Source organism: Aethalodelphis obliquidens, unplaced genomic scaffold (assembly GCF_003676395.1).
Source record: "Aethalodelphis obliquidens isolate GAN/ISIS:26980383/991018 unplaced genomic scaffold, ASM367639v1 scaffold2, whole genome shotgun sequence".
Lineage (NCBI taxonomy): Eukaryota > Metazoa > Chordata > Mammalia > Artiodactyla > Delphinidae > Aethalodelphis > Aethalodelphis obliquidens.
In genome coordinates, this window is record NW_020837946.1 from 85,677,484 (window position 1) to 85,697,260 (window position 19,777).

The 19,777-nt window shown below is 39.3% G+C and overlaps 1 protein-coding gene across 4 annotated transcripts in view; it reads left to right on the forward strand.

Moving 5' to 3' along the window:
* QTMAN (queuosine-tRNA mannosyltransferase) overlaps positions 1-13,239 on the forward strand; it is a 338,670-nt gene extending 325,431 nt beyond the window's left edge. For 2 of the 4 annotated variants that reach the window (XM_027131848.1, XM_027131879.1), the window contains one exon: positions 12,791-13,239. In XM_027131848.1, coding sequence (XP_026987649.1) covers positions 12,791-12,805 — 15 coding nt within the window. In that variant the 3' untranslated portion in view covers positions 12,806-13,239. Of the gene's footprint in view, positions 1-893; positions 1,684-12,790 lie in introns of those variants that run through there. The other 2 variants (XM_027131840.1, XM_027131870.1) reach the window with 1 other exon arrangement.
* The last annotated feature ends 6,538 nt before the right edge of the window (positions 13,240-19,777 follow it).

Consider the following 19,777-nt stretch of genomic DNA (forward strand, 5'->3'; position numbering starts at 1 on the left):
TTTCTTGTTCATTCAGAGATTCATCTCGTCATTAATTCTTCTTTTTTTCAAAAACTTGTTATGAGGTATCTAATATGTATGTGGAAGACATTGGGTTAGCAAGGAAAAACAAGCCAACAAATGTTAAACCACATTTGTGTAACTTTAAAATTAAGCATTTTTATAACATTTTTTATAACATTTTTAAAAGGGGAGCAATGGGACAAAAATGAAGCGCGCATGGACGTTCCCAGTCTTCCCTCATTTGCTAACATGGTTTCTTGTGCTCTGAGGTGAGTCCTGCCCTGAGAGTCCTGCTTTGACAGACAAGGTCTTTTGAGCTTTAGGCATGAGAATAGGGAGGAAAGGAAGAGAGAACAAAAGTTCAAAAGGTTAAATTTGGGGGAGGAGGTTATCTTGATGTGAGACTGGAATTTGAAGACAGATGTAAAGGAGCAGAAACAGCTGCGGCGTGTGAGCCACTGGACGGGGGAAGCAAAAGGATTTTTAAGGTTCTCTGTCCCCTTCATCATGTTCAAGAAAACAAATGAAGGGCTTGAGTTATTCTGAAATTATTTGTGGTTGCTGCACTATCCTGTGTTTTTATAACCATGATGTTGTTCATGGGGGTTATTGTTTTGTAATATCCAGGGCTCTATTTGATTGTGTGTGACAGAAATCAACTCACATTAATCAGGCATAAACTTTGGCTTATGTGTCAAGAAGTTTCAGGAGATGATCTTGGATATTATGAGAACTCCATCCTCTAGGATCTGGCTCAGTCTGTCTGTTTGTCTGTCTTTCTGTCTCTCTTTCTCATTCTAAGTCCCTCCTCTGCATTGTTTTCCTTCTCTAGAAGGCTATCTCAGTGTGGTGGGAAAGGTGACTCATCATATTTCACATGACCTTTACAGCCTGAGAAGAGAGAATCGATCATATCTAGCATCTAAGTCAGACCCTGGTAAAAATGACATTGTCCACCCTGCCTGAGTCACTTTCCTGCACTTGTGGGAGATGGAGGAGAACCGAGCAAGACATAATTTCAGATGACTGCTCCAGTGTTACGATGGGATGACTCCTTCAATCCATATTACAAGAAACTTTCTAGCTATTGGGCAGAGGAACAAGTGATACAGGTAATATTGCATCTCTTGTTAATCAAATGTCCTCTCAGTTGAGTTATTTAGACCGCTCTATGGGGTTGAATTTTTACTTAAATTTAGTAAAATTAAATTTAGGTGTCTAGTTGTCTTTTCAAATGTAAGTAGCTTTGAAATGAAAATTGATGGATGTGTAGAAAAACATGGAAATAGAGCCACAAGACAAAGTTAGAATAAATGAAACTAATATTCATCACTGGAGGAATGTTAGACTTGCTCTTAAAGGTCACCTAGAAACACTCAATTCCTTTGCAGACACAAACTAAGATGGAAAAATATCCACCAAGAGATAAAACTTGTATTTCCTTTTGTTTTTAGGACACACTCAAATGAGCATGCTAGATAGTACAATTGACACTAGAAAGAGATTGTAGAATTTCCAAGCTAGAGAGGTTCATGAGTTGTGAAAGATTATCATTCAAGTGTCAAGTATCTGTCAAAAACTACTTGTGGAAGTGTTGGCAAGAATGTGGAGGAAAGAGAACCCTCCTACACTGTTGGTGGGAATGTAAATTGGTACAGCCACTAAGGAGAATAATGTGAAGGTTCCTCAAAAAATTAAGATTAAAACTACCATATAGGGGCTTCCCTGGCGGTGCAGTTGTTGGGAGTCTGCCTGCTGATGCAGGGGATGCAGGTTCATGTCCCGGTCTGTGAGGATCCCACATGCCGCGGAGTGGCTGGGCGCATGAGCCATGGGCACTGAGCCTGTGCGTCCGGAGCGTGTGCTCCGCAGCGGGAGAGGCCACAGCAGTGAGAGGCCCGCGTACCACAAAACAAAACAAAACTACCATATAATCCAGCTATCTCACTTCTGGGTATTTACCAAAGAATTAGAAAAAAACTAATTCAAAACCACGTATGTACCCCTACATTCATCGTGGCATTACTTACTATAGCCAGGATATAGAAACAACCTGAAGTCCATCAATCGAAGAATGGATAAAGAGAATGGATAAAGAAGATGTGGTACATATATACAATGGAATACCACTCAGCCATAAAAAAAGATGAAATCTTGCCATTTGTAATAACATGGATGGACCTTGAGCATATTATGCTAAGTGAAACAAGTCAGACAGAGAAAGACAATTACTGGAAGACTTCACTCATATGTGGAATATAAAAAACAAACAAAAAGGAAAGAAATGAACAAGCCAAACAAAAACAAACACGTAGTTACAGAGAACAGAGTAGTGGTTACCAGAGGGGAAAGGTTGGGGGAAGGGTGAAACAGAAAAAGAGGATCAACTGTATGGTGACAGATGGAAACTAAATTGTTGGTGGTGAGCGCACTGTAGTGTATACAGACATAGAAATGTAATGTTGTATACATGAAACTTATATAATGATATAAACCAATGCTACCTCAATAAAAAAATTTAATAAGCAGTAAAAAAAAAAAACCCAAACAAAACAAAACTACTTGTTGATTGTTATGAAAAGTTTTTAATTTCCAAGATAAAAGCATCAATTTGGGGGGTACGTTCTGAGCTTAACCAAATTCAGAATGCAAAGAGAACCCTGGTCTTCTTTTGTATGCCTAAAACTTACAAAAGCATTAAAGAGGTCAAGGTCCTGAGCCCCGGTTATATGAAGAACTGGTGGCTAGAATGAGGTGCATAATGGTTGGTGACCAGAAATGACTCAGAAGATACTTTGGGCTCTGACTATGAAGATTTACTCTTAACCCAGAATAAAGTGGCATTTTTTTGTATTAACAAACATATTTGAATAATCTTTTGTAAGTCAACATAATAAAAAGTTATGTACGTACTGTTTGCTGTAGTTATGGTGCATTGAGTGATTATTCCCAATTCCACCCTATTTTGAATCATACAGTATACACGTATGCCCTTTTCCATGTGGCTTTGCAGTGTCTCCCACTAAAGGAAGCAGGGTGCTGTCCCCAACCCATTGATGTTGGGTGACTTGCTTTGACCATGTGACTTGCTTTGACCAACAGAATGGATGGAAGTGACAGTGTGCCTTTTCCAAGCCAAGGTTTTAACAGGCATTGCATGTTCCCTCTGCTTGAACATCTGTCATTCACCATGAGAACACAATGGACTGGAAGCATATGGACATATATGAAGTAGACCTGAAACCAACCCAGCCTGCAGCTTGGAGCTCAGAGCTGAATCCTGAAATTGAGTTTTTACAAGTGACTTGCATCAACTCACAGACCCATGAGGGAGAAATAAACACTAGTTATTTTAAGTCACTGAATTTTGGAGTGGTTTTTCATGCAGCATTATTAGAGCAATAGCTGACTAATAGGGTAGTGTTTCTTTCCTCTCTCTACAAGTGTTTTGAAATTGATGTTGCATCTAACAACGCATAGCATCATAGGATCAAGGAAATTCAGTAATTATACAGTTAATCATTTAATTAGAATTATGAAGTGGTACAAAAATGATGCGAAGAACACAACACACAGAGACCTAATCTAATCTGAGAGTCAGGAAATGTTTCTCTGAGGAAATGACATTGAAGCTGAGACCTAGCTTTTGGCTAAACAAATTTGGGGAGTATGGGGGAAGTATTCCGAGTGCAGGTAACAGTCTTCGCAAAGCCCTTGAGGCAAGAAAGAGAAGGTCATTGAGTACAGAGAATTATCTGGAAAGCAGAGAGGAAACAGGAGAGTGCCAAGAGAAGAGAGGTTGGTGAAGTTCAGTTTACCGCAGTTTTATGGGCTGAATTGTCTCCCTCAAAATTCATATATATATTTTTTAATTAATTAATTAATTTTTTTGGTTGAGTTGGGTCTTTGTTGCTGTGCACGGGCTCTCTCTAGTTGTGGCGAGCGGGGGCTTCTCTTCCTTGCGGTGTGCAGACCTCTCACTGCGGTGGCATCACTTGTTGCAGAGCATGGGCTCTAGGCCTGTAGGCTTCAGTAGTTGTGGTTCATGGGCTCAGTAGTTGTGGCACGCGGGCTCTAGAGCGCAGGCTCAGTAGTTGTGGTGCACCGGCTTAGTTGCTCTGCGGCATATGGGATCTTCCCGGACCAGGGCTGGAACCCTTGTCCCCTGCCCTGGCAGGTGGACTCTTAACCACTTCGCTACCAGGGAAGCCCAACATTCATATATTGATGTCCTTAACACCCAGTACCTCAGAATGATTTGGAGCTAAGGTGTTAAAGTGGTAATTAAGTCAAAATGAAGTCATTAGGGAGAGTCCCAAAGTCAATCTGACCGATGTCCTTTAGAAGAGGAGATTAGGACACAGACACATATTTTAATGCTTTATTTTTCTTTTCTAATGTTTTAAACATTTAAAATGTATATATTTTACAGTCTCTCTGTTACAGCTCTATTATCTGAAATTCCTTGGGGTTTAATTCTGCTGTGTTTACTCTTTCCTGTGTCTCTCAAGGTGGATTGTTACCTTGTATGTGTTGTAATTTTGAACAGTGAGCTCATTTTTGATAGGCTTCATCTGGAGACATCAAGTGTGGCCTGTGATGAGGTTTTATTACACCAGATTTTTTTCTCAGTTTGCTTCTGCTGGGAATACACTGAATCTCAATATGGAGTGTTCAGGGCCATGTGGTTGACACGAAGCTCATTTGAGGTACGTGTCTATGATCACAATTTCTCTGGAAAGGCTTATTTTCTACCCTGTACCCAGGCCTCAATAGCTTGCTTCCTTGTTTTCTCTTTGTGCTAGTGTGCAGACTATTTCTCCTCTACCATTTCACGGAAGGGGAAGCCCTAAATGATCCTGGATTTATGTAGGAGGTTCAGTTTCAAATCCCCACCTCCCTGCAGAATTTCCAAGGTCTTGTCTTCTGTGTCTTTCTGAGAATGAAAGTGAAAACTCCTAGGTTTCTGAGACATAACCCCACCCTAGTCCACCCCAGCTCCTATACTGCCTAGTTAGTTCATGTGGTTACTACTTGGGCTCTCAGTTCCTTCTTTCTTTTGGCCCCTGGTGATTTCTCTTGCTTTCCCGCAAACTCAACTCTGGATTGAAGAGGATAAGGAAAACATTACATGGAAAAGCTTGATTGGTACTCCTTCCCCTTCCTGAATAACTCATTTCTAAAGCCATTAGGTGAGACAGAGCAAGATTGGAGAATATCAGGGTCCAAGGAGGACGAAGAGAACATCTAGTCAAGGATGGTAGGCAAAAAAGCATGAGGAATCAGCCTGAACAGGGCGAGAAGGTATCCACACAGGGGAGTCAGAGCCCAAACAGGGAGAAGAGGGCATCTGTGTGTGGGAGGGGATCACAGCAGGGATGGGAGATTGGTTGCATAAAGTGAGGTTGGTTGCGTAAGTAAATATTTGAAGAATTATGGAAGCTTGTCTTCTCACTATTAGAGATGGGGTTACATATACAGAAAGGGAGAAAATTAGAAACATGTGATTGGAGGTATAAGCATGAACTCGTGGTTTTCAGTATCTATAGATAAACATAGATAGATTTCAATTTCTATAGATAGAAATAAATATAAATGTAACTATATGGTACACATATATATATATAATTCCTGGCGCTATATGGGAAGCAGCAACGCTCCAAAAACAATGAACATACATAGCGCCCAGATCTTGGCTTCCAAATACCATATTCCATTAAGGGGAAAAAAAAAGGAAATTTTTAGAGAAATGCCTGATTCTGGGGCTGGGGGAGAGAAAAAGTACAAGAAAAACCTGGAACTTCTACCATAAACCAAAGAAGTGTTAAAAAAAAATGATGGGCACATATCAAAAGGGCCTAGATGTCAGCTTAACTGAACTCCTACTAGCCACATTGGACATAATTTGAGTATTCATATGGATAGTAACATCATAGTACCTCATAGAATTTACAATATTAAGTAAAATAAGAGACCATACCGGCATAAATCAATGAATGAATGAATGAATGAATGAATTTAAAGTTTGTTGAGGAACAGGATATTTACATGGTTTCAGAGTACCTCCCCACAAAGAGGGGAAAGTAACTATGGTGGAAGAGCCTGGAAGACATCACTTTTATCAAGTGGTGACAGTGAACATCAGCTATTGAAACCATGCATGACCTGGTCTGCTTCTTTGAGAGGAACACAGCATCACTTCTGTGATACTGTGACCTGAATCCAATCGTGAGGAAACTTCAGGCAAATTTAAACTGAGGGAAATTCTACAAAGTAACTGGACTCATCTTCGAAACATCAAAGTCATGAAAGTCCACCATAGACTGAAGAATATTCCAGACTGAAGGAGACTAAAGAGACATGACAAGCAATGCAGTGTGTGATTCTGAAGAGGATCCTTTTCGTTACAAAAAATATTGTTGCATCAGTTGGTGAAACTGGAATGTGGTCTGTGGACCAAAGGGCAGGAGTGTATCAAAACGTATTTCCTGGTTTTGTTAGTTGTGTTGCAGTCAGTAGGAGGATGTTCTTATTTGTAGAAAACACACATTAAATTGTTTGGGGCTAATGGACCTTCTGGTCAGCAGTTTATAAGTATTCAGGAAAAACAAGCTATTTATACTGTATGTCTAGCTTTTTTGCTAGAAAAAAAAAAGGAATTTTTGATTGTTTCAAAATTTAAAGCGACCAATAGCAAAATAAAAAATATGTGATGTAGCTTAAGTAGTACTAACTATTCTATTCAACAAACTAGAAAAAAAAAAAATCCAGCCAACTAAACTCTAAGAAAATAGGGGAAAGAAATAAAGGATCCAACAACAAAATTAATGAAGTAGAAGACAAAAAAGCAAGAGAGAGAGGATACATAGGGACCCTTCTTCACCATTGGGCAGCTGCTAGGACTTTTGTCCTTACTTGCATGAGCAATGGATGCTCTTGCAGAAAGAGAGGTTCTGAGACAGTTCTCAGATTTTGAATTTCAAAACCCTGGGCCTTTGTGTATCAGACGTGCCCTAAAGATCTGAAATCATGATATTAACGTCACAAACAAAAGATTTGGGAAAAATAGATGAAAATTCAGTGTATTTCACCATATATTAAATGAAGTCTCTGTAGGTTAAGGAAGAGAAGAAAAGGAGAAAATGGTCAGAAGGAAAGCACAGAGTTTAAAGACTGGTGGTGTCTCTGAAAAGGGACTTTGGCTCTGATCTTCCTTCACCTGACCTGGGAGAAATGTCCATGGTTAGCAGAATCTGGGAGCAGAGAGCTAGCTGGTCTTGTATCTTGGGGGAACCCAGGATCCTCTAGCCTCACAGGTTCCCTGTGCCCACCACAGTGCAGGAGCAGTAGAAGAGAGAGATGGCTGTGAGAGTGTTCAGATAACCAATCAGAGAGAGCCTCTGTGTTCCTGATATCCCACCGAGTCTCTGAAAGAACCACGTAGTTGCTATAGGCCCAGAAGTCTAAGAATATTTAACCTAACAGGTTAGGGTTAGGGTTGGCTTAGACAAATTAATAAGGTCCAGATAGGATGGTGACATCTCAGAGACTTGCATGGATCAACCCTGGAGGACCAGAATTGGTAACACATCTCTTAGTGAATGTCAGCGTGAATAGATGATGGTTCCCATCCTAGCATCCTGTTTATTTGTAAACTATTCTGAACATAGTCCCCAAGTTATTAGATAGGTGGATGGATGAATGGCTGGCTGGCTGGCTGGCTGGATAATAAAAGGGCAATTCCTAAATTATATCAGTCTAAAAGCTGCTGTGTTATAGAATTTCATACCGCTAAGAATGCCACTAAGAGAATAGCCAAATTGCCCTCATTTACTCATGCCCATCCTGGCGCTGCTTTCCAAGTTCAGCAGCAACTAAGACTGGGAGAAGAATAGGTTCTAATATCATTTTCATCTGCAGCTGAAATAGCCCCAGAGTCAGTAGATAAAGCAAGTGCCTTTGCAAAACAGTACATTAGGGAAGAAATACCATTGGAAGTTTCAGACACTAAAAAGTATTTTTTAAAAAAGACATTTCTTCCGTGTTTGCTTGTTTACTAAAGACAAATAAAAGGCATTTGAATTATTTTCTGCCCTGTTTGGAATCTTCTCTTTTTATCTTGGCCTTACCAGGTTTTTATTTGTATACTTAGGGAGATCTTTATGGAAGGAAAATTGTAATTCTAAAGCAGTCTGCAAACAAACACTCACACAGCATAACCAAACCACAATTTTATGCAGATTTTTTTTCTCTCTCTTGGATTCTGAGTTCTTAAAGGAAAATGTGGATGCAGTGGTGTGTCACAACTGCTATTAGAGAAGTCCAAGGGAAAAGAGTACAACATGGTGATCAGCCTTGGCAGTCTCCACATACAGCGTGATTATATTGTAATACTGTTTGATGCAATGATATGTTTGATCAGTTTCAAGAGATGAATATCACCTCACTTCAAACAATATGATACAGTCTCATTGTGTGGAATTATGGCCTCTGTCAATCAGCATATGGCATAAGCCTTAAAGTGCCATCTTTGGGGAATGTCATAAAAATGATTGCAACACTTGCATTAATTAGTAAGTTTTTGCTCTAAAACCAAGCAAAACCTGTTAAGGCAATTTATCTGCTATATCTCTGTTCATTTTTGTTATCACAGAAACATGTATATAAACCCACCCATGCAAACACTCAGCCGATTAGCTCAACTTACTAGAACAGCCATGCTAAAAAAAAAATCCTAGTGTGAGTATGAGCTCCCCTCCCCCGTATAAATCAGTAAGCTCTATTTTCTCTATTTTGTTTTATGGTCCCCAACATACCCTTACTTTGAGCCAACTATCCTATCAAAGTGAATGGTGGGTGCAAAGTAAAGGCAAACATGAAATTATCACAAGGTCTATGGTCTTGACAAGACAAACTCAAAATTTAAGCTCGACAAATGACAAATAAATGGCGGGTATACATGTTTAGACAGAATAAATACAGATTAAGAGTCCTTTGAATGTCATTAATTTCACTTTGTCAATGTTAATTGTTAGATACGTTTTGAGGGAAGAAGAATTACAATCATTTTTTTACCTTAGGTATGGAATATTTTCCCTCTTGGTGTTTCTGTGTTATCCACTAATTTGCCATTGTCACCCAGTTATACTATTATTTCAATTTTCCCCAATAATACATAATTTGAGAAGTTACTGGTTTGACATGGTACATACTGATTTGACCTGAGACTTAACACACTTTGCCAAGGTGGTTAACACCCCCCAGATTCAACTGTGTTTGTTGACAGTGTATGTGTCACTGGAGTGTTGTGAGCCTTTTCCCGGGAAATTCCTCTCCCACCGTGTCTCCAGGCCTTCCCCTTTCCAGTTTTCCCCAGTGTCCTCTATTCCTGTTATCAACTGAGGAACCACCTGCTGTGGTAGGCAGCCTCCTAAGGTGGTCCCCAATGATCCCTGACTCCTAGTATTCACTAACTTGTGCAATCACCTCTCCTTGAACCTAGTGACTTGCTTTTAATGAACAGAGTGTGGACAAAGTTATTGGATGTCTCTTTCATGATTAGGTTATAAAAGACCATGACTTCTGTCTTGCTAGCAGGGTCTGTCTCTGGCTGGCTTTGAGGAACCAAGTTTCCATGTTGGAGAGCCCCATGTGGCCAGGAAACGAGAGCAGCCTCTGGCCAATGGCCAGCGAGAAACTGAGACTCTCATTCCGATAGACTAGGAAGAACTGAATCACAACTACTAATGTGAGCTCGGAAGCAGATCCTGCCTCAGCTAATGTGACTGTGGTACCAGCTGACTTCTAGATAATAGCCTCCCGAGAGGCCCTGAAGAAGGGGACCCTGCTAGGCTGTGCCTAGGTTCTAAACCCACAGAAACTGTGAGATAGTAAATGTGTGTGGTTTTAAGTCACTAAATTTTGGGTTTGTTTGTTGTATAGCAATAGACAACACAACTACCGTGTCTTAGTGAACATACTTGGTAGCTCACTGTGGTGAGTAGTAAAATAGTGCAGTGGGACTACAATTCTTCACACTGATGCCTTCAAAACATAGACTTCATACTCATTGGCAAGCTATGCGGAAGAGCTGACCCAGTCCGCAAAGAAACACGTGAAGTCTCTAAGACCTTCCTGCAAATACCTTTCCATTATTCATGGGCAAGAAATATTGACCAGTGTTTACTCTTTGGGATAGGATTGTAAGCTTTGAAGTATAAAGGTGCTATTTCTTTTTCCAAGGCAAGGTTTGGCACATACACTTACTGGGACTAGAGAAATATAAAATGGTTTTTATTCATGTTGTGAGTGCTGTATTCTTAGACACATCTCTCTGGTTTCACAGATTTTTTCACACCACTACATCATGTCAGCAGCTTCTTGAGTTCTAGACTTCGTGGTAGAATTGCTAACAATCCCGTTAGAGACTTCATAAAACTTAGAGGTAGGTGGTCTTATTAGCAGTAGCTGATATGATCTGAAGACTTGTTCCTGCAACAGGGTTATATAATTTGTGAATTATGTTATCATTTACTCAGTTATCCACATTAATAGAGGGGAACCATGATGAAACTATTTAGTCAATAATCAAACACATTTTATTTTGAGATTTCATCAATTTATACATACATATTAGATCTCTCCTAGGTATGTTCAACCTCATATTAAGATCTTCTTGTTTCTTTGATTCATACCTAGTGCTGGTACAAAGAGAAGAAAACCCAGCTGAGTAGAATAGGGGAGTTAGTTTGGTATTGAACATGTTTCATGGGTGGGACATGTGTGATTTATCAAGAATTGATTTATTTAAAAGGTCCCTAAGTAGTCTAGGACTTAAAACAACAATGGAAAAACAATAACAACAACCACCAGTAAGGCTTCTTTCCTTATTAGGTTAACAAGGATTTCTAAATGAATTACATCCAGGCAAGGTGATAGAGAAAATGGCTTATACACAGTTGGTGGGAGTATAAATTGGCATGAACTTTTTTTTCTAGAATAATTTAACAACGTGCTTTAACATTTTAAGTCCGTTTCACGTCTAGGAATTTATGCCAAGAAAATAAATCTGAACTTGCAAAGATGTTAAAAGAAGTTTATTGAAGCACTGTTTATAAGAATAAGAATTGACTGCAACCTAAATATCTGTCAGTAGAATGAAACACATGATGATATATACAAAATGGAGGCTACCATAGCCAGTTAAAGGGGAACACTTGTGTCATGGAAAGGCATCAGAAATATACTGTTAATTTTTTATTTTTTATTTTTGTTTTGCTGTACGCGGGCCTCTCACTGTTGTGGCCTCTCCCGTTGCGGAGCACAGGCTCCGGACGCGCAGGCTCAGCGGCCATGGCTCACGGGCCCAGCCGCTCCGCGGCATGTGGGATCTTCCCAGACCAGGGCACGAACCCGTGTCCCCTGCATCGGCAGGCGGACTCTCAACCACTGCGCCACCAGGGAAGCCCTATAATGAGATATTTGAATATTTTCCAGTGAGCATGTATTATTTATCAGTCAGAAAAGATAGCTATTTTCACTTTGAAAAAATTCTAGACGTTAATTTTTGCTTTTTCTGTTTTGGCCACTGGAAAAAAAAATCAACCCATAATCATCTCTTTCTTCTTGTCCTCCAGGTGCTCATCTAGTTTTCATTCATTAGCTCAGCTAACATTTATTAAGCACCTATCATGTGTCCTGTGATAGTCACTGAATTAACAACAATAAACAAGAGTCTCTGACTCTAATGAAAAAGACACGTGAAATTTCACATGAAATAAAGTGTGTAAATGCTCCGTTAGAGCAGATGTAAGATAAGGTGGGGTGGAGGAGGGAGTGGTCAATTTAAAATTATGGAACAATTCATGAATTTGTGCATCATCTCTGTGGGTATTTCTTCCACTACAAAAGTATAAATGTCTGATTCTATAACATACACTTTTAAAATAATCTCTTCAGTTTGCAGAATCTTGATGATGGTGTGCCAAGTGTTCAAAGAATACCTGTATGTTCAAGTTATTCATTTGCTAGAGTAGTGGGTTTTGAATGTTTTGGAATTCAAGACTAGAGTTCCAATACAAGAATATGCAGTGGCACGTTGGAATGGATTTAAAAATTTAAAGCACTCCACAAGTAAGCAATAACTTCAAGGTCTTAGGGTGTCTTTGAAAGTATCCAGGGTATCAAGAGAAGCTAGTTCACATAGTTCCCCCTGAGCACGGAGCCAGTGTTCGAGCAGAATGTTTATATTCTAATAACACCTCAGAGATTAGCTATATTTGTTTGAACACATATGTAATCCATATAGAATATATATGTAAGTACACTCACATAAGCATATTTGGGAATCAGAGATTTAGTAACCATGCCCTCCTTTCATTACTGATTTGAAGTTTTTTATCTATCACAAAGGGCTAATTGTTCCGTAGAGCGCCTACCTCAGTGAACATTCCATCAGGACAGACACGAATAGGAGCTCGTTAAACAGCTTAAAGCAGACCAGAATCTGACAGCACACCTGGGAAGGGTGGGCTTCTGGCTCAGCTGTTTCAGTGGAGACCCTGTAAGGATGCAGAACCCTCAAAAACGTATTGTCTGTTTGCTTTCAGTAGAGCTAGTCAGTTCAGTTGAGATCTTTGTTGAGATTTTTTGAAGGGACTTCAGGTAGCTGGGAGGAAAACTCATTGGGGTGTTTCATTCAAGGAGTACTTGCCCCAAAGATTTTTGTACTTTACCCACAGAGGTTGACTTAATCTGCCACTTTCTTTATTTTCCTATCATTAATCAGATGACATACAGGTAGAACAGACGAGGAAGAGAAGTAAAAGAAGACATGAGTGAAGAAGAGAAGAAAAAAACTGAATATGGTAGAAGGATCAGTTTCCCCATCTATCACTATGAGAATTTTAGGATATTCATGGTCAATAGTGACCACACTTGAAAAAGATTTCTTTGGGATGAATCCCGCTATGTGCGACTTAGGTGTTAAAAACAAGACAACAGACCCCAAATGGGATAACTTATGCTAGGCCCCACATCACCAAACTGAGACTTAATTACAGTTTTGGCTCTCCCAGAAATGGAATCTTAAGCCAGGAATCTCCAGATTAGCTAATAATAACTAATAATCTCCAGATTATTAGTTACATAATCTGTCTGGTAGCTCCCCGCCATCCCCTAAAGGAAAGTAACCTTGCAATAACCAACCCACTTTTTGGCCTAGTATAATTTCTTTATTCCTGCTCCCTTTTTTTTTTTTTTTTTTTGCGGTACACGGGCCTCTCACTGTTGTGACAGGGGACACGGGTTTGTGCCCCGGTCTGGGAGGATCCCACATGCCGCGGAGCGGCTGGGCCCGTGAGCCATGGCCGCTGGGCCTGCGTGTCCGGAGCCTGTGCTCCACAACGGGAGAGGCCACAGCAGTGGGAGGCCCGCGTACCGCAAAAAAAAAAAAAAAAAAAAAAGTGTGTGACTTGCCAAAAAATGGATTGGTATTAATGATAAAAATTACATTAGAATTAATGCATTCATTAATGATCTACTAATCAATATCAATTGAAGGTTTATTATTTTAAGGAGGATGGCCAATTAGCAGTTTGACACCATGAAAAAGAGAGAACCAACTGACTGACGGATCCCCATCAAGTTTAATTTTAATTTGTTTTAAAAGTATCTTCTTGAGGAATGAGTTTAAATGCACACCACTCTTTCTCCTTTCAGCAAATGAATATATAAGTTGTTTAAAAAGCATATCTCAATGACGAAGAATGAAGTCTGGCATATGTAACAAGAAATGAGCACATCTTCTAAATGGGCTCGATGGTATGGTCTAAGTCCTATTATATAGAATTTATATGGTCTAAATCTATAACTGGATTGCTCTTTAAATTAAGTGAATTTGTATGTCCGCTTTCCCTTAATGGAATCGGTTTTGATATACTCTTTGTTCGTGCTGTTACGGCTGCAGTCTAAGGGTTCTTTGTATTAACTTTTTAAAGTTACATCACAAAGGGGTTTTAAGATTTCCCAACAGGCTTCTATTTAACCAAAGCTTTTGATCTCAAACCTGCTGGGGACTAGTGAAATCCTTACCAATTCTCCAGGAACTTCTCACTATTGGAATTTGAAAAGACCCACCTGAAGGACTGAACTCTCAGTATGGTTTCAGCCACCCTTCAGATCACGCTATTCAGGCAGCTGGCGAGGGGGTCTAGTGCACCCTTTGTGATCGGCTAAGCAGTCTAAGGTGTCCTTTGCATGAGTTGCACTCCCGAGGAAATAAAAACCAGGAGGACACAGACCTATATACCTTATTTCCTGCTATCTTCAGTTAAAGGCGGATTGCAGGGGGTCTGCTTAACATCCTTTGCTACCTAAATACCTTTTGGACATGGGAACTCAATAAAAGAACTTTCATTGCATCCATTACCCTACTGCGGTGCATAACAAATTAGATTTAAAAGGCTACTTTTTTCCCCCTTACAGCTATTTCCAACATTTTCTTTAAAATTTCAATTTAGTGTCTAGTGCCAGAATATTCTATAATATATTTTAAAACTCTATAATACCAATTATGCCAAATGAACACTATTTCCAAAGAATTAGGCTTCTATTCTTATAGAAAAATTGTAGTTTAGAATTAAGATAAGGTAAAAAATAAAATAAAATGAAGATAAGTTAGAAAATTATGTTTAAAACAGGTTAAATATAAAACTATATAACGCAAATATTGTTCTTGGATAACTCTTTTTAAAATATAAATGCATTAATTTTTTATTTGGCTCTAAATTCCCACTTTTTGAAAAAATTTGCATTTGAGGTTGAAAAATATCAATGCCACATATTAACCTATTTTTAGAAAGGGTGAAATAAAATTCTCAATGATAATATTTAAATACTTTTATGTATTTTATCTTAAAACTCCATTGTGCAGAGGTTTTAGGGCATGTAAACAACACAGGACGCAGAAGGCAAATACAACTTTGTAAAGAACACAATATTTGCAGCTGTGTGTGAGAACAGATGTGCCTATGGACCACTTCTCCTGTGTAAATATTTATCTTTACCCTTCTGTTAATGTGTGTCAAACCTCTTTATTATTCAAAAACAATTTTTGGACCCTGTCTTGGTAGAGATGGATATTACTGTCATTGCATCAGATGTTATGATCCCTGACAAAGCCTCAAATTAGCTATATGCCAAAGAACTAGAAAGAAATGTATAAGTATTTCCAGAAGCTGTAAAAGATTTGCCATTCAGTGCTCACTGCTTGAGGGCATACTCTCTCACACCACACATGTACCATCTATTACCAGACATTAGAGGCACTTGCTATCAGTATGTTTTTTTGTCCTCTTTGTGCTCTGGTGTAACTACAGAAAAGTAGCCTGGAACCATCTCAGTTCTGAATATGTGGTAGAGTGGTCAGGCTATGTTCAGTCTGGGTTTCAGAAACACTGTTACCACACCTGTAGAATATGACATAATTGTTCCATTTCTCGACTTATTAATTTTGATAAGCACTTGTTACACATCTGATTGGTAGATATTTATGAGTAGCTGCCTGATGGACTATTACGTTCTGCAGTTAATAATAACTGATTATAGGAAGACAAGATGCTATGAATTCTTTCTCTGGACAAAGAGGGGCTCAAAGACTTGCAGAACTGTGAGAATCATGGGAAATATGGAAAAAAAAGATTTCTGATATTTATGAATAATATAAGTGTTACTTATGTTGTGTTACAGTAATCCCCTGCTTCTTTGTAAAAAAAAAAAAAAACTATGCATTTTTATTGCATAGATAAGAGACTTAATAAAATATTTCTCATGATCCCAAATTTATTCTCATTCACTTTTACTCACAGTGTGAGTAGTTAGAATTTGGGGGATGATTACTCTGCAATATCTATCATTTAAAAGATGTGGGTTTCCCTGGTGGCGCAGTGGTTGAGAGTCCGCCTGCCGATGCAGCGGACGCAGGTTCGTGCCATGGTCCGGGAAGATCCCACATGCCGCAGGGCGGCTGGGGGCCCGTGAGCCATGGCCGCTGAGCCTGAGCGTCCGGAGCCTGTGCTCCGCAACGGGAGAGGCCAGAGCAGTGAGAGGCCCGCGTACCGCAAAAAAGAAAAAGAAGAAAAAAAAAAAGACGTGTATCACCTTTGATTAGAAAACTGTACTTCCAAAATACAGCCTGTAGAAATACTCACAACTTTATACTTAGAAGTCCACTAGTGTGTGATGTATGAGAGTAAAAATTGTAATCACGCTAAATGTCCACCAACATGAGGTTGCTAATAAGATACTGCACATCCATGGTAGCAGCACTGTCGTGGTTGCATGCCTACCAGTGCCAGGCAGTAACTCCTCATCCTGGGTGACAACCATTTCACGGAGGTATTGTTAATATCACACCTTACAAGTTGAGAAAGTGGATTACAGAGAAAATAAGCAACTTGTCAAAGTCAGAGAATTACTAACAGTGAAGCTAGGATTCAAACTCAACCAAGACATTTGGCTGCAAAGCCATAAACTTAACCCACTAATATTTGTATATTTTATAGAACACTCATATAACCCACTAATATGTGTGTATTCAAAGAATGAGATAGTTTTAGAGATCATGAAATGAAAAAAAGTCTAAGAAATATTAGATACAGTTTGGTAAAAATTATGTCTGTATACATTAGAATATGGAGAGAAAAGTTTGAAGGACTATTCACCAGGCTGTTTATATTAAAATGTCTGTGGTTAGACTTTTATTTTCTACTTTATATATTTCTTTAATATTTAGATATCTTATAACTTTGTATAATAAAAACAATACAGTTCTTTAAAATATCAACATATAAGTAGGAGAATCAATAAAATTAATAAATTATTGTATCAACATATGCAGCATTATTTCAAGATCTCAAGTGCTGGCATTCAATTTGGCCTTTTTTAAACAAAGCATAAATAAATTATATCACATAGAATTTTCATACTACGGACATTAATTATTGCAGTCTGTTTTGGGGGAGGATGGCGTTCTATGGTGAAGAAAGCTATACCACTGAGACCTTTTTCCTTGTGTAAGCAAGTTTTGCAAGTGACTTGTCTTATAACTATTGAATAAAAGTCCTGTTTTATCAATAGAGTTATACATATTTTTATTTCACATTCTTTATATTAGAACACAATAATTTATTCTTTTAAAGGAGGATTGTCACAGTGTTTCTAATACATAAAAACGCTTCCTACTTTTGCACTTGTAAACTGCTTCCGTGGGTGGACATTGCATCCAGGTTCCTAAGATCAGGAAAAAAAATCTGGGCATTTTATTCTGAAGTTACAAATGATACTTGATACACCACTGTGCTAAACGCAGGATTGGGCTGGCTCTAGCTTTACATCTTGCATTTCAGCATTGAAAAAAAAATCAGTCATGGGTAATGCTTTCAAAAATGTTAATCCCAATTTTTGCTTATGGATATCACATGATTTTAAAAGGTAATAAAGAGCATTCTCAGTAGTCAAGGGTGAGTCAAGGAAAATGGCATCTGTGGGAATAAGTCAGCCAAACAAAAACTTGACCCAACACCAAGCTCATTGTCAGAATCACAGCTGCCGCATCAACCAATGAGACCTGAAATGGAGGCAGCCAGGAAGTCAGGTGCCGAGGCTGGAAAGCCTGTTCCAGACCCATTGGCAGTTGGCCCTTCAGCTGCTGTACAGCCCCAGGAAGGGCCCAGGGGGCTGGATCTGGTTTTCGACCACAGGAGGAAAGTGAAGTGAAGTACAACCAATATTGTCAACAGCGAGACTGTCAAGTTAGTGCTGATAATATATTCATGGGGAGATGTATTGTTTTGCTCTTCGGGTTCTGTGGGGAAGGAGAGCCAAGGGAGAATGTACATAGCCACTCTGAAAGCATAATCTACCTCCTGCTCATAGAAACTAGTGATGGTGGCTCAGGCTTCCTTTTACTCTCGATTCCTTCTAGTAGCATGTCTTATTTACTAAGTAGAATCTTGAAAAATATGAACAGAAGTGAATACCAGGTTTAAAAAGGAGGTGTGGTTAAAGGAACATGATACTCAGATTTTAAAAAGAAAATGGATTTTTGAGTTTGGCATTATTAACAGAGAGCTGTCATGTTCATTTCCTTCAATAGAGAAAAGAAGTGACCCAGAACAGAAAATAAATGACCCGTGCTGTGATTAGCAACTCACTGTGTTTGTTTAGTGTCAAGAATGCTGCTAGGATTTAATAAAAATTTACAATCATAGATCACCTCCCCAAACAAAAGCAAATAAGCAAAGCACACATCTTTAAGGTAAGTCATCTTCTAACACCTTTGAAGCTAAGGATTGTCCTGCTTGCACAGAGCAGGCATTTCGTAAACGTTGAAAACTGAATATGACTCGCTGAACCTTGAGCTTGTCTTTGCAGTCTGTGTCCCTCCCGGATAGACACCCAGTTGTATGGCCTCCAGATTCATATTATTACATTCTCACTTCGGTGCTGAGACTTTATATAAAAACTTTATGAAAAGCTTTCTTAATGATAAATACATTCGTTTTGTCCACTGTAGTGAATAGCACCTGGTGTGGGACCCTGAACATAGTATGTTCTCAATAAACGCTTGTTAAATTTAATAAAAGTCACTAGGAATTGTGAGACATTATGGGAAGTTTGAAAGGCATTATATGTTCTTAAATTTAATGGGTGCTCCACAAACACAAATGAAATAGAAATATACTCACATATACATAACTTAAAAACCCATCATAAACACATGCAAAAACAAGAGGCATTTGTAGTGAGTGGCCAGAGGTTAACTTTTCAACATGGTTCTGAAGGAGGAGATGGATAGAACTGATAACAGCTAACATTCATTAAACACTTACTATTGGCCAAGCAAAATGTTACTTGCTTTAGATGTATTGATTATCTTATTTAATTTTCACTGCAACCTTAATGTAGGTGATATTATTTTCATTTTACAGATATGAAAACTGGGGCTTAAATTGTCAAAATAGTTGTCCCAGATTAGTAGGTGTGGGGGGGGGAGGGGCAAGCCAAGCTCTGCAGCCAGAAAATCTGGCTCATTGGCCCCATATAAAGACATATGCTATGATCTGAATGTTTGCTTTATGCTCTCCCCCATCCCCCATCCCCTCCCCACCCCCTCGCCAAAGCATATGTTGAAATCCTAACGCCCCAAGTAATGGTGTAAGGAGGGAGGGCCTTTGGTTATAAAAGTGGAGCACTCATGAATGGAATTAGCGTCCACATGAGAGAGACCCCAGAGAGCTCCCTATCCCCTTCCACAGGTGAGGACTCAGCTGGAACCGGGAAACAAGCCTTCACCAGAACCTGCCCATCATGGCACCCTGATCTTGGACATCCAGCCTCCGGAACACTGAGAAATAAATTTCTATTATTTATAAGTTACCCCGTCTATGGTATTATGTTATAGCCTTCCAAACAGACTTAAGACAACACATGACAACATGGAAGAATGGTAACCTTACAGTCATAAGTCTCGGAGTTTTGGAGAATCGTTCAAGGATAACCACAACTGTACATTTAGGACTCAGTTGAGAACCGAAATATCGTGAGATCCAGTTATCTTTTGTTTCTTTATTTTTTATTTTTTTTTTTTGCGGTACGCGGGCCTCTCACTGTTGTGGCCTCTCCCATTGCGGAGCACAGGCTCCGGACGCGCAGGCTCAGCGGCCATGGCTCACGGGCCCAGCCGCTCCGTGGCATGTGGGATCTTACCGGACCG